Source organism: Haliotis cracherodii, unplaced genomic scaffold (assembly GCF_022045235.1).
Source record: "Haliotis cracherodii isolate W230 unplaced genomic scaffold, xgHalCrac1.p SCAF_3, whole genome shotgun sequence".
NCBI lineage: Eukaryota > Metazoa > Mollusca > Gastropoda > Lepetellida > Haliotidae > Haliotis > Haliotis cracherodii.
Genome location: NW_027266286.1, coordinates 3,875,853 through 3,891,902, shown reverse-complemented (window position 1 = coordinate 3,891,902; position 16,050 = coordinate 3,875,853). Strand labels below are relative to the sequence as shown.

General features: G+C 41.3%; 1 protein-coding gene across 2 annotated transcripts in view; it reads left to right on the top strand.

Annotated features, from left to right (window-relative positions):
* LOC139473596 (AT-rich interactive domain-containing protein 2-like) overlaps window positions 1-16,050 on the top strand; it is a 49,054-nt gene that overhangs the window by 28,806 nt on the left and 4,198 nt on the right. Inside the window, exons 6-17 of one of the 2 annotated variants that reach the window (XM_071256269.1) lie at window positions 2,955-3,022; window positions 3,387-3,459; window positions 4,283-4,362; window positions 4,952-5,028; window positions 5,381-5,462; window positions 6,956-7,052; window positions 7,370-7,579; window positions 8,146-8,316; window positions 8,882-8,987; window positions 9,377-9,511; window positions 9,873-9,991; window positions 13,283-15,668. In XM_071256269.1, coding sequence (XP_071112370.1) covers window positions 2,955-3,022; window positions 3,387-3,459; window positions 4,283-4,362; window positions 4,952-5,028; window positions 5,381-5,462; window positions 6,956-7,052; window positions 7,370-7,579; window positions 8,146-8,316; window positions 8,882-8,987; window positions 9,377-9,511; window positions 9,873-9,991; window positions 13,283-15,668 — 3,604 coding nt within the window. Of the gene's footprint in view, window positions 1-2,954; window positions 3,023-3,386; window positions 3,460-4,282; window positions 4,363-4,951; window positions 5,029-5,380; window positions 5,463-6,955; window positions 7,053-7,369; window positions 7,580-8,145; window positions 8,317-8,881; window positions 8,988-9,376; window positions 9,512-9,872; window positions 9,992-13,129; window positions 15,669-16,050 lie in introns of both variants that reach the window. The other variant, XM_071256268.1, reaches the window with a different exon arrangement.

The following is a 16,050-nucleotide window of genomic DNA, read 5'->3' as shown; positions in this document are numbered from 1 at the left end:
TAGGGGTGTTAGAGCCCAACCCATGCTCTCCAACATCATCAACCGACATGTTCACACAATACATTATCATATCTGCAATGAGATTAACAAGCTTTGACTATCAACCATACTGTTTTCAAGAACCACATTGTACCCTTATGATGGGTCGTTGCTCGTGCTGTCCATCACTGGTTTCCTGTCCACACTGTCATATATTGACCACCCACTGTTACATACTGAACACACAATGTTATAAACTGGACACACACTGTTACATACTGAACACACTGTCATATGCTGACCAGTGGTTTCCTATCCACACTGTTGTATACTGACCACACAGTGTTATATACTGACCACACTGGTTTTCTCTGCACCCACTGTTATATACTGACTGCACACTGTTATATACTGACCACACACTGTTACATACTGACTGCACACTGTTATATACTGACCACACACTGTTACATACTGACTACACACAGTTACATACTGACCACACGCTGTTATATACTGACCACACTGGTTTCCTATCCACACACTGTTATATACTGACCACGCTCTGTTTATACTGACCACACACTGTTATGTACTGAACACACTGGTTTCCTGTCCACACACTGTTATATACTGGCCACACACTGTTATATACTGGCCACACACTGTTATATACTGGCCACACACTGTTAATACTGAACATGCACTGTTATATACTGAACACACAGGTTTCCTGTCCACACACTGTTATATACTGGCCACACACTGTTATATACTGGCCACACACTGTTAATACTGAACATGCACTGTTATATACTGACCACACTGGTTTCCTGTCCACACAGTTATATACTGACCACACACTGTTATATACTGACCACACACTGTTATATACTGGCCACACACTGTTATATACTGACCACACACTGGTTTCCTGTATACCCACTGTTATTTACTGACCCACACACTGTTATATACTGACCACACACAGTTATATACTAACCACAGTGTTATATACTGACCACACACTGTTATATACTGGCCACACTGGTTTCCTATCCACACACTGTTATATACTGACCACACACTGTTATATACTGACCACACTGGTTTCCTATCCACACACTGTCATATACTGACCGCACACTGTTATATACTGACCACACACTGTTATATACTGACCACACACTGGTTTCCTGTATACCCACTGTTATTTACTGACCCACACACTGTTATATACTGACCACACACTGTTATATACTGGCCACACTGGTTTCCTATCCACACACTGTCATATACTGACCGCACACTGTTATATACTGACCACACACTGTTATATACTGACCACACACTGGTTTCCTGTATACCCACTGTTATTTACTGACCCACACACTGTTATATACTGACCACACACTGTTATATACTGGCCACACTGGTTTCCTATCCACACACTGTCATATACTGACCGCACACTGTTATATACTGACCACACACTGTTATATACTGACCACACACTGGTTTCCTGTATACCCACTGTTATTTACTGACCCACACACTGTTATATACTGACCACACACTGTTATGTACTAACCACAGTGTTATATACTGGCCACACTGGTTTCCTATCCACACACTGTTATATACTGACCACACACTGTTAATACTGACCACACACTGTTATATACTGGCCACACACTGTTATATACTGACCACACACTGTTATATACTGGCCACACTGGTTTCCTAACCACACACTGTTATATACTGACCACACACTGTTATATACTGGCCACACTGGTTTCCTGACCACACACTGTTATGTACTAACCACACACTGTTATATACTGACCACACTGGTCTCTGTCGATGATCATTTATATACTGTCCGTTCTTGCTTCCTATCCACACAGTGTTATGCACTAGACACTGGTGTAGACTTAATATAGCTGACTGCAACTCACTAGAGATGAAATTTCCTTATGTAGACTTAGACTCTTATTCAAGAAGATTCTTCAGCTTCAATATGTTTAGTTTAAACTCCATCATGAATTATAAGAAGAAAATGGAAAGTTGAAGTTATTACAGTGATAAAATATGATAATGGCAAAGGAGTCTGTCTGAAAGAGGTAGAGCCACTTTGTGTGAGTGTGATATTGATTGTTGATGAATCTCTAGTTTAAATATGACATACCGGTAGTCTTCTTTCTCAGCATCATTGGTGTCAGACACATACATGGAGAGAAGGCCGTCAGCTCTTTCCTCCTGTGTGAGGAAACACAGTTTGAGTATTTAAGGAATCCAGAACTCAAGTGATCAGTTTGCATTACAGTAAAACCGTATGCTTCCAAACTCTTGTTTCATGTTTCAAGAATATTTCTTTCAGACTCTTCAACTGTCCCTTTGAATTATCATACGTCTTATAGACATAGCTTGTGCAAAACTCATCCTCCCCTGTCATCTAATCATAGAGAACTTACAGTCAGGTGGAAAACTTTCATGTGTTGTGCATGGTATTTGTGTTGGCAGAATATTGGATGGTTCGCATCACACTAAGACCTCCCAACTCTCCTAGCAGAAAGATGGGAGAGCTAGTAAAACTGGGGCTTGTACATCTAAGGGATGAGCGATCCCTGGTGTCAAGTTATGGAGGTGGTTTATTGTGGGTTGAATATAATAACTCATCACCATCACTGGGGCATAGGTCATGGCTGAATGAAGGAGAATAGGGAGTATTATGCAGAAGCCACACAGATTGAAAGGGTTCTGTTTTTTTGTGGGAGTGTTGGTTCAGTGGTCCAGATCTTGGGTGAAGGTTTGATAATATAGCTTGTGATATATTCTACTGTGTCTTTCAATAACTAAAGATATTTCCATGAAGCTAAGTCCCATCCAACCACCAAACATACCTATCATGTACATTCATGTTTATACAGTCAAGTTGCAATGGTAATAAATTATTGTTATTTTTCTTTCAGATACCTGTTGTTTAGAAGACCTTTATAAGTATGGATGGACAAAACATTGTAAAAGAGATTACCTTAGGGTATGTTTTGCATGTTCCAGTTTTGAATAATCTCAAATCTCATTTTTTTGTGAATAAAGACAAACACTCACTGCCTTCAATAAGATAGCAATAGTAGTTGTTGTTTTTGTTTTTGTTTTATTTATAATTATTGTATGAATGCAATAACAGTAATCTTTCCATTTTAAGAAATCTATATCTAATGGCCAACTGTGTTCATTACACTGTGGTATGTTGAATGTAGCTATAATGTGTAATACCATCCCCATCCCTGGGATTGAACACTTCTGTCTTCATAGTTTGGTCCATCGGAGTAAACTGTATTAGCAAGCATTAATATCTGTTTCATGTGATCTTGAAAGCACTTGTATGTGATTTATTTCAGTTTTGGTATGAATCTGTGCATGAAGAAACTGTGAGAGAACTTCTATTATCAAATGGTGCAGTATATGATAGAGGTGAGTTGACTTCATAGAGGCTATGGTATGAAAAGAATTCGGTGAAACAAATCGATTGTAATTGATTTGTTGCAGGAAGATTCTTAGCCATGATGTCAGATGTGTTTCATGATTAATTTATATTTGACACTGACTCTGTTAAGATATTTATAGGTTTGGCATGAGAGTGCACAAAAGAGAAGGCATTATTTTGAGTGAAAATATTCATATTTATCAACAGCACCAAAATGTAAACATGGAAACAAGTCATTCTTTCAGTTTGATACAACTACCACTCACTGTTAATCTTATTCATTGGATATTAGGGATCTTATGGTTGTATTTTGCATCCTAAGGCCTTTCAGTAATAAATTCCGTAGACTGACAACTGTACAGATAGGACATTAAGCATTGTGAAGTCTTTTATTTGTTTGAGCAGTTATTTATGGGGTTTTCCTTGTTTTAATCTGAACTTCAGGGTTGAGCGAATACAACCAGACATGGACTGTCTGAAAGTCATATTTCTTATCAGAATAGAATGTATCAGATTAATCTCTCATACAATTCAAGTAGTTACAATTGAATTCAAACATTCATCCTCTGTGCATCCTGTTTGGCATATGATATTTGGAAATTTGTCTTTTTTATTGATATCTTTATTATGATGTGTCAATGTTGAACACTCGTCTTTGGATTTTCTAAATTGCCTTCCTCAGCAAAAAAAATAAAAAATTTCTGTCTGTTTTGTCCTTATTCAATCACATGCCTTTATTGAAATGGGACGCCATTTGCATCTATTTTTAACTTTCATGTCGAACTCTGATTGTGATTTCCTTCTTTGTAGACAAACTGTGTGGGTCTGAGATATTAAACATAGGTCGAGATCTGGGCATTTATGACAAGGAAGGTCAGCGAATCACACAGGTACGTACAGACAGTTGATGCTGCAACAATTGCATTAACATGCAGTTCTTTCCAATAATACATAACACTGTTATACAATGTATTTCTCTAAATTGGCGATGTAATTCTGGAATAAGTAATCATGGAGACTACTACAGATGGTTTTGAAGACAAACATTAGAATTCATTTATTTATAATGTGAGATGTTTGTAGTTCCTTTTCTTTTTACCCCAAAATGCATTGTTTTCTACTTTGTTCTTATATTTGTGTCTGTGTACCATCCCTATGTCCCTCTCTGTACATGTAGGAGTAAGTTGGACCTGTGAAGATTCGGGGTAGAATTGGTCTTCAGCAAGCCAGGCTTGTCGTATGCTTGTCATAAGAGGCGACAAACGGAACCAGGTGGTCAGGCTTGATGACTTGGTTGATGTGTGTCATGGTATCCCAATTGCTTGGATGGATGCCCATGTCAATCACAAGATTGTCTGGTCCAGACTTGATTATTTACTGATCGCCTTCATGTAGCTGAAATAATGCTGAGTGTAGCGTTAAACAACAACAACAACAACAACAAACAAAGGAGTAAGTTGATGCATGCTTGTGTTGCAGCTGGCTGTGCTGTTCAGGAACCTCTCCTTTGAACAGGCAAATCAGGAGTACCTGGCTACACATTCAGTAATCTTCAGGTGAGTTCACAACCCGGTCACTGCTGCATGGGAGATGGGTACAAGAACACCACCACGGAACTGTTACATGAACTGTATGGTCTGATAAGGAAATGAATAATACACTAAGACCAAAGTAACATTTGATAACTTGGGATAGTTTGTTGTCAGTTGTAGCGTTTCTTTGTGCAGGCTGAATGAAGTATTCTGCTATTTGTTGTCTGTATGGAAGCTGTGAGTTCCAATATGTGTGGAAAAAGCCTCGTGTCTCTCAACATGGTCTAATGGGAGGGGAATATGTATTTGTAATAAGGTTTGTTTTAAGGAAAATGTTTTTGGTTTGTGAAGTATTGACTTACCTTTGCCGTTTCAGATTTCTGATGCTGTGTATCCATAGTTCTTATGGAAGTTTGGCACAGCTGGCTCTAGACACACTTGGCAATGTAGCAGGAAAGGTAAGTACTGACCACTGGTCATACAGCTTGGACATCAGTAGACACTGTCTGACACGTGGACATATGTAGATACTGTCCGACACTTGAACATCTGTAGACACTGTCCGACACATGGACATATGTAGACACTGTCCGACACTTGGACATATGTAGATACTGTCCGACACTTTGACATATGTAGACATTTTCCGACACATGGACATATATAGACACAAGTCCGACACTTGTAGATATGTAGACACTGTCCAACACTTGGACATATGTCGACACTGTCCGACACTTGGACATATGTAGACACATGTCCGACACTTGGACATATGTAGACACTGTCCGACACTTGGACATACAGTGGTCCTTGTGCTCTTCGATAAAGCGCTACCTCGGTTACTACGCGCGGTAATGCATGGCTCCCAAAATTTATGTACACTTTTAATACTGAGATTTTTACACACACATGATTGTATTGTTGTTCATTTGCACATAAAGCTTCTCAATGCATAATCAACCGTTGAATGGAGTTCTATTAATCTGTTTGAAAACATCCGCGGCAAGTCCCGGATTGTTCTACAAGTTAACTTTTCACACTATACATCCTTTGATCTTAGAAGCGCATGCATGCAATAAAAGAGAACCACAAGCGAAGTTTATATTCTTAATTAGGGGCAATCCAATTTGAGGCGACACTGTCAACTCACATGTAGTTGCTGTCGCAACACGGCGGTCATTCCTTTTGTTTCCGATCAAGTAACCATATCAAACCAATTAATCTGGCTTGAATGTGTATCTATATTTGTGTGAATGTGTATGAATGTGCATAGTGCTGGTCAAAACTCCCGTTTTCCGTATTTTAAGCAACATGACCAATCAATGCCACGGAAACAATCTGTACTTGTGTAATGAATTATGATTGGCTCTTCGTTCATAGCATCTGTTACTACCTTATCGATCGATATTCTCATGCAAGTAGACTACATTCACATTGAATGTGACAGTTAAGGCTTGTAAATAATAACAAACCGCGAAAACATAATGGATACATATTTTTTTACACTATGAACAGTAAACAACTTTTATCATTGCCATGTGCGAGACAAGGCGAAGATCGTGAGATTGGCCGAGCGCGCTCCTCGGCCCGGTTAAAAGGCTCATCGTCTATAACTCCCACCAGTTATTTGGACCCCACTGGTAGCGTTGTAGTGAGGGACACATGTATGTAGACACATGTCCGACACTTGGACATATGTATACACATGTCCGACATTTGGACATATGTAGATACTGTCAGACACTTGGACATATGTAGATACTGTCCGACACTTGGACATCTGTAGACACTGTCCGACACTTGGACATATGTCAATAGTGTCCAACCTTGGTACTATGGTCTTGTTACATTTCTGTGATCAGTTGGAATTTATTTACCCGTTCATGGAATACTAGTGACTGTGTTGACATTGTCTCACTCACTCTGACATATGTTTTGTTTGTTCCAGTTGAAGCTAAAGGCAATGGCTGAGATATATTCCAAGGCACTGTTGGATCTGATAACTAAAGGCTTACATTCAGAAGACAAGTTCTTTGTCGTGAGAGGTAAGAACATGTACAGATGCAGACAAACAAAAGCCTAAATTAAGAATGTATAGGGGCTTTTGAGGTAAATATTGCAATGAGACAGGTTTCCATATCATAAATTGAAAAAATATAGATGTACTTAGAAAACAATAAGCTAATGCATTCAGATGGTAAGATTAAGGGAGCAAGAGGTCACTTGAAGAGGACCCTATTCCTGTAGCTAGGGACAAATTTTAAATAGTTTCTTGATAAAGAGTCTGTAGTCATCATCAGTGGTTGTAATACCAGCAATTTCACCAGATCTTGTCCCTCAGCTTTGATGCGTTGTGTTTCAGCTCTGGAGATCCTTGGCAAACTCTGTCAGCTGGAGGAGAATGAGGTTATTGTATCTGATCGTCTACAGAGCAGCACGTACGAGGACGTTTGTCGCCTCCTAACAATCCACGACATCCAGTTAATTGTACACACTCTGGAAACACTCTACCAGTTGTCCGAACTAGGAGAACAGACCACGACTCGCATTGCTGCAGTCAAGAGTGCTGTCGGTAAGTGCTTCTTGTTGCTTTTGGACTGGTAGCCCAGTCAACAATGTTATGGTTTCTTTTGTGCAGAGTTGCTTCCCTTATCTGCCAGGATCTGCTGTCCTTGGTGTGGAATGTTAGCTTCACATTGATTGTGGTCCACAGTCAGCATCATGACCATGTTCTTTAGTTCCTCAAAGTAGTAATAATCTGTGATCTGCATCACTTTCGGCTTCCTCTACATTAATCTGGCAGCTGTGATGTCACTGCAGTACTGTACAAAGTGGATCTAGGTATGAATGTACTCAATTACTTTGAGTTTGACTTCGATCCTTGGACTCTTCAGAACAAGAACTTCTTATTCGCATTTTGTGATCTCTCCTCATGCTAAAAGCAGACTATTTATGAGGGAAGAATTTGTGAAAGTGTTGCCTTCATGACAGACTGATGGCGGGGACATTGTCTTCAACAAACGGAGATAATTCTGTCATGTGTATCCAGAAACTGACACATTTTGTAAGAATAATTATTTGCATCCTGAGTAATACTCTCAAGTCAACTGTTTACTTTAAACATTTTTTCTTCAACAGATTTGCTGATAGGTTTGATAACTGTGGAAGCTCAGTCCTATGGACCTAATTCATTGATTGGCATCAAGGTGGTGGAATATGTCCCTCCGCCTGACACCTCCAACAAAGTGCCGTCCGGCGAGTGCTCATCTGTTTCCATTGTTATGCAGCCTCCAGGGACACCCGTGTCAAGTAAGTTGCCTTGAGAATATGTTTCAAATACATTTACACTCCCTTGGTTTGTGGCCTTTTGTGGGAAGAGTAGATCCCAAGGTCCCTGGGTATGTGCATGTCCTTGCAGCATTGGTGTTGAGATGTTGCCGTGGAAAGCTGCTCCAGACAAAACCTGGTTGCACCCTGGTCTCATAAATTTATCAAAGTTCAAACATTGATGGATAAATTAGTCCAAGTAAGGTGTTAGATCTCTGATGACTGTCATGTTTCATGAATTGCACACAACACAGGGTTTAGTGATATGGTATGGTAAATAGAACTTAAAGGTACTGAGTGCGTTCAAAAATCGATGTTTGAAGACATGTAAGTGTTAGTCACACAAACAGTTGGAATTTGACATGCACTTTGTGCATGTAGACTTAAATATTAGGTTGCGTCTTTCTGTAATAGGTTGCACAGTGGCATATTTGATATAGCTAAATCCAGCCCTGAATAAATTCTTTGTAAATTGATTCTTCTTTTTGTCAAGTCAGCTTCCCTTGGCATCAACAACTGTTTGACCCATGCTGTACTCTATTGACAGAATCGACAGCAGTAGCTCACAGTACACCTCCCCGACCTCCACCACCACCTGCAGAGTTGAAACATAACAACCCATGCTCAGACAATGAGTCCACTACCTGCAACTGGTGAGTAGCACCCCCTGGGAGCCTTTCCTTCACTCCCTGTGGGAATATCACTACCCGAGTGTTCAGATATTGTCTGTGTTTCAGTGTTAGAAACTAACATTTTTAGTCAACGAGTCCTTATAATGAAAACATATAGCAAAACCCTAATAAATGGCAAATTTCTACTTGTCCATATGATACCTTAACTATTGGCAGTTTGGCAAGGACTACAGGACTAGTGCCTATTTCTGTTGTGTTTCTGTGCTAACATATGTGGAATATGTCATTTCTACTAGGGCTGTCATGTTATGTTCTCCATGGTATTGTTAGTTGATGTGGCTGTTTGTTTGTTGATAGTCCTATGAATCACTGACTGTGATATGGTGGTATATATCTATCTACAATTTCAGGTTACAAGCCACTTATGAGACACGTCGAAGTGGGAAAGTGAATCAAATGGATCTGTTGGCAGAGTATTTACAATTCTGTCGCAAGTACTCAGTACCTGAAGTTCTCACCTCAACAGATTTCATGCATCTTGTCAAGTAAGTTTAACTGTATCCCTCCTCAACTAGTACCACATGGACCTGCCTTTATCATTCATGATCCCAGGGACATGTAGCAGTTTCCAGTAGTGAAGGAGGCACATGTGCTGGCCTGTTACGTTGAGGCTAGCTGACATTTCAGCACATGTTTAAATCATGCATGAATATATGCCTGGGGCCAATATTGTTTTAAAGTTCTGAGGATTTAGGCTATTCGTCAGGACATTAAGATAGATACTGGTCTAGTTTGTTACAACCCCTTATTGAAATAGCTAGTTGTTGAACATTCCTGGACTAAAGGTAATTGCATCATTTGATTGCTTTGGTTATGAAGCTTTAATTTATTTTCCTGTATTCACAGGGTTGTGTTTCCCCAGGCTGAGCTCACCAGCAAAGATAAACCTAATGGAGAGAAAGAAATTTGTTTTATTGGATTGTCCAAGAGAGCCAACCCAAAACCATTTGCCATTACTCATTCAGGTAAGAGTCTTATCCCAGGCAACACAATGCAGTGGTATTGCAGGGCTGAAGACCCTGATTATGTTTCTAGGTTGCTTGTAGGTTTGACCAAAGTGGTAAACGTCTGAGATCTGCATCACTTTAGGCTTTCCTCCCACATCAAACTGACATGCTGTGCTACAACAGGAATACTCTTACAAGTGGCGTTGAACCCAACTTGCTCACTCAGGGCTGAAGAGGTCCTATGTGTGTACTTGCTGTAAGAGCCACAGATCAGTCTCTTTAATTTGATACCTCTCTGAGTGAAGATCTGAGGACACCTCCATAGAAGGTGATGTCTGGTGAATCCTGAACCAACTTTGACAGCTGTCCAAATGAAGGAAGCGTGGGTTCTTGTGCCAGACAGATGTCAGCTTCCTAAAACGATTTCGTTTCTTTTCTGAATTAGTTCAGTCAGGGATTTATCACCAGAGTACTAATGACGTCATCACACACTTCACCTGACAACAGTCCCGTGGTGATTCCAGGTGCATAGATGCCCAGCAATCTGACCTTGTCCTGAGGCGACTATGGATTGGGGGGTCAGGCTCGATGACCTGGTTGATTGTGTGTCATCAGTGACTGGTTGTCTGGTTCAAACTTAATTACTTACTAATATTGCTGAGTGTGGCAGCATTAAGCAGCAATTATGCCTATGATGTACTATTCCAACTGAAATGTTTTTTAAAAAAAGTAATCTGAAACAATATTTGGAAGGAGATTGATCGACTGTGAGTAACGTGTTGATCGAAGCCTTGTGTGCTTGTATCTAGTTCCATATCCAATGTTAGGCTTCGTGCTGTTGAATCTAATTTTGCTTTGACTTCTGCATTATTCTAGTTTTCAGTATTTCAGTTCCATGTCCTAGATTATGTCAAACATGTTAACATTATGCCCAGTTACCATTCTCAAAACTCTGGCCTCCTAATGCCAGCTGTGTTGTTAGCATTGAGCAGAAGAAGTTGACCACCACACTACACTTGCATGGTTAAGTTGCTTCACTCACACCGCTAAGTGTTCTTCTACTAACACAGGGGCACTGTTCATGAGGAGGAGGACTGCCTGTATTTTTGTTATTTATGTTGTGATGTATGCTCAGTGTGGGAATCGGATGTATTATTGTTGCATGGTTTTAACAAACAGGATGGATATCTTTAAAATAGAAATGATCCTTGAAAGTTTCTAAATAACTGTTTCAGTGTACTAGCTCTCTCTGAAGATTGAATCAACTCTATGACATTTCAGTTAACATTTTTACAAAACTGATGTCGCCCTTTTCTAAATGTCTGTCTTTAGACGAGTAGTGGAGTTTTGTTTTAAAACAATGCAGACTATTGGTGGTCAGTAATATTGTAACGTTACCCGATTTTGTGATAGAAACTTGACACACTCATCTTTGCAGCTATATTTAATCAGTGAGAGAATATTTTGTAAATTGAGTCATTTGAACAAATATGGCTTCCGACCTATTCTGTCAGACAATTATGTTGTACAATCCATTTTGAAAAATGTACCTGGCTCATATTGCATTCTTTGTTTCTTATCAATTCACAAGTATTCAATGTTACATGCATATGGCACAAAGTACTGCCGTGCACACAGTACATGATTAAACATTAACGTATCGATCAGTTTCCCAAGATAATCAAGAGGATCCATCCCTCATATATACATCTTTGCAGCATTTAGGGGATTAAGTTGTGTTTTCTATTGTTGGTTATTGACAGTAATGAAGCCGCAGCTAGTACCTTGTTATCGTTGTGTGTGTCAGTGGCTAATATTGGTGGTCAGTGTAGCGTGTCTGCAGGCAGCTAGGACCTTGTTGTGGTTGTGTGTGTCAGTGACTAATATTAGTGGTCAGTGTAGACGTGTCTGCAGGCATCTAGTACCTTGTTGTGGTTGTGTGTGTCAGTGACTGTAATATTAGTGGTCAGTGTAGACGTGTCTGCAGGCAGCTAGTACCTTGTTGTGGTTGTGTGTGTCAGTGACTGTAATATTAGTGGTCAGTGTAGCGTGTCTGCAGGCATCTAGTACCTTGTTGTGGTTGTGTGTGTCAGTGACTGTAATATTAGTGGTCAGTGTAGACGTGTCTGCAGGCAGCTAGTACCTTGTGGTTGTGTGTGTCAGTGACTGTAATATTAGTGGTCAGTGTAGCGTGTCTGCAGGCAGCTAGTACCTTGTTGTGGTTGTGTGTGTCAGTGACTGTAATATTAGTGGTCAGTGTAGACGTGTCTGCAGGCAGCTAGTACCTTGTGGTTGTGTGTGTCAGTGACTGTAATATTAGTGGTCGGTGTAGACGTGTCTGCAGGCAGCTAGTACCTTGTTGTGGTTGTGTGTGTCAGTGACTGTAATATTAGTGGTCGGTGTAGACGTGTCTGCAGGCAGCTAGTACCTTGTTGTGGTTGTGTGTGTCAGTGACTGTAATATTAGTGGTCAGTGTAGACGTGTCTGCAGGCAGCTAGGACCTTGTTATCGTTGTGTGTGTCAGTGACTGTAATATTAGTGGTCAGTGTAGACGTGTCTGCAGGCAGCTAGTACCTTGTGGTTGTGTGTGTCAGTGACTGTAATATTAGTGGTCAGTGTAGATGTGTCTGCAGGCAGCTAGTACCTTGTTGTGGTTGTGTGTGTCAGTGACTGTAATATTAGTGGTCAGTGTAGACGTGTCTGCAGGCAGCTAGGACCTTGTTATCGTTGTGTGTGTCAGTGACTGTAATATTAGTGGTCAGTGTAGACGTGTCTGTACACCAACTATTCACAGAGGAGGGTTAATGTTGCATGCTGGATGTTGTACAGGATTATGCTATCTTCTAATAATGCATGTATCAAATCTCAAAGCTTTTTCACTACTCGATAAAAAATTGATCATTGCCATATGTTTTGAAGAAATTTCTTCGAAAAATATGTGCTTTGAGCCAAATTCAGCTAAAAATTGATTGAGTCAACAAGATGACCAAATGGACTTTAATAATTTCTTTTCAAGTTTCGACCTCGCCACATTTGCATGCTGATTTCTTAAATTGTGTTGTACCGTGAACTAATCATTTCTAGATTTCTTATTTTATAGTCACATTTTAGTGTTTGTGTGTTGTGTAGCACTTTTCTTTTGTTTCTTGCTTTCAGTTCCTAAATCCCGTAGTGTGACTGTCAACTCACTTCATGGCTCGCCAACAAGTGCTAACACATCTCAGGTAGACTTAACTCAAACTCCCACGCTCCGACAGCGCCTGATGGAGCCCCCCCGGATAGCTTTACATCAGCAACTTGTTAATGCAGGTACTCGCACGCCAGGACAGAAGGATGCAGGCAAGGCTCAAACACCGACTTCTAAGAGCAAAAGCAAGGCGGCAATGAAGACGTTAACAGCTGCAGCTGGTGCTCAGATACTTGAAGCTCCACTTCCAGTGGGGGCCCTACCCCAACCCAACTTGCCAACTCTCAAGCCCAAATCGGTCCTTCAACAACAGCTGCAGTCACCTCTTTCTGGTAAAGGCATAGCACCCAAGCCCGGAGAACAGGCTGTTCTAGCTTCAGGATTGGTTCCTGGGGTGGCGCAAGCTCCTCAAAACTTCCCCACTATTCACAATGCCTTGCAGGCCGATGGAAAGTCTGTGTCAAATTTGAATGATTTGCCATTAGAGGTCTTACAAAAATCATCGGATACTAATCTAATCAAAAGTTTGCTGGCAAGAAAGCTTAGTCAGAATATGGTCGGCCGTCAGCCTCAGCCAGTACCTAGTCAAGATCCAACATCTGGCAGTGCCAATCCCTGTGTTGATCTGCGGGGGCCCAGTCCTCTACCTACCACTGACATTGGTGTCGGGCAGCCGCAACAGTTTGACTCTCCTCAAAGTGCACCAGAAGTGGTCACACATCATCATGAGTTTGTACAGCATAATAATCATAATCCTACTTCACCACAGCCACAAACACAACCACAACCACAACCAGAATCTCCCCAGCCTACATCATTTCACCAAGTGCCACTTGCCCCTGCATCCCCAGCCGCACAACAACCTAGTCAGTCACAAAAGACTCCTACAACAAATTCTAAAACGGCCAAGAGCAAAAAGGGTCCTGGTAGCCCTCACCCATCATCCCCTAAAGCCAAATCCCAAACCTCCTCCTCCTCCTCCTCTGGTTCTCGCCCCTGCTCCCCACGTGCTGCCTCCCCACGGTCGCAGCAGGCCTATGAGCTGGAGGTGTGTGGAGAAGTGGAGAGAGCCAAGGATATTGTAAAGTCAGGTGCTGAAGCTTTCATAGAACGTGTTGAGAACCGAAACCTGCAGCAGTGGCAGAAAGTTCAGAAGTCTTTGCCTAAACCGTCCGCAATCTTGATGCCTCCCGAAAACATGGACTCTCAATCTGCTGAATTAAATGCTGTTGCAGTTGATCAGACTGAAGTGAATTCCAATAGGGTTGTAGCCAATGATATTGTCAGTACTTCTTCCAATGTTGTGGCCCCTAAAGATGTGTCAGATTCCAAACCCTCCCAAGAAGACATTCACAGTAAAGCTGAATATGTTTCAAATAACCAGAACATACCTAGTGATAATATTAACAGTGATACAACAACAAACTCTCACACGTTAGCAACAGTGGGGAATCATTGTTCGAAGGAAGATGTGCCGAAAGCAATCTCTGACAGTAAAGCTGTGTGTGGTGTGGTGAAGCAGACACCTGCTCCACAACCAGTGATGAATGGCGGTCTGAGCTCCCCCTTCATCCCGGACTCAGACTTGCCGCCATCCCCGGTTGACACTCATAAGGAGGCCCTCGATCAAGACAAGGTTTTTGTAAACGGTGTGAACGACGTAAAGGAAGAAATCATTAATGATTCCATACAACAGACCTTAACAAAGGATCAGTTGTTGAAAATCGTAGAAAAAACTGGAAAATTAAACGGAATTGTAAATCATGTTGGCAATGGTGACCATATCCGTCAGGAGGAAGATATGGAGGTGGGGGGTAACGTGGGTGTGCAATCCAAGACTGGGGGTGGGGATGAACAGAGGGTACCTCTCCCTGGGGAGCAGGTTAGGTTACAAGCCCCTGGGGGTCAAGGGGATTCTATCTCTCAGGGCATGAATGGCAACAGTGCATATATACCTGTGGCAGGTGGTGCAACACACATTCAGACCACTGTGAATGAAAACAATGTTTGTGTTTCTGTGACTGTCGCTAAGACTGAACTTGATAGCTCTTCACAAACACGTTCAGATCAAAACTCAGACATTAACAAGTTGTGTAAACAAAACCATGAGAAGGTTGAAATTCCCATGGAGAAACTGGAACAAAGAATTTGTGATACTCGTCATGTCCCGACTCCGGAAACTTCTCGGGATAGTGAACTGAGCTCTGATAGCTTTGCTTCCTCCACAGCAGAGTCTGTGGGTGACAAACATTCCACAATAAACATGACAAGTGGTGTCGTCATCACCACCACCACTAAAGACACTGCTCTCAAGGCAGCAGCTGTACCGTTTACAGCAGCATCTACAACTGCCTCCATCAATACCAAGGCTACAGGGAAGCCCAAGCCACGCAAGCGCAGTCGCAGTAATGCTAGCAACACCAGCACCAGCAGCCAGGAATCTCGAAGCTCTGTTGTCATGGTCCCACTCAATCCAGAGTACATGTGCGAATGGAATAGCTGTAAAAAGTAAGGATTCTTGTAGAATTGAGTGTTCTGATGTCTTCCTTTGCTGTAGAGAAAACTTAATTTTAATATTGCTTTAAGAGTCTTTGTGCTTGTGAATAATAGGGGGAGTTTCTACTGACTCCGCAGACTAAGTTGTCACAATTTTTTGTGCAGAGTTGCATCCCATGGCCATGCCAGGACCAGCTTATTTGAATCACAGATTCTCCCTGATTTTGATCTTTGGTGCGTCGGCACCAAAGCCATGTTGGTGGGTTCCTCTTAATTGGTAAACTTGGTCTCACATTCTCACATTACTGGAACACCGTTCAAATTGGCATCAAACCCAACAGAATGATTTCCCAGTATGCTAATTAGAAATGTGAAGTGTTAGGCTTTGACATGT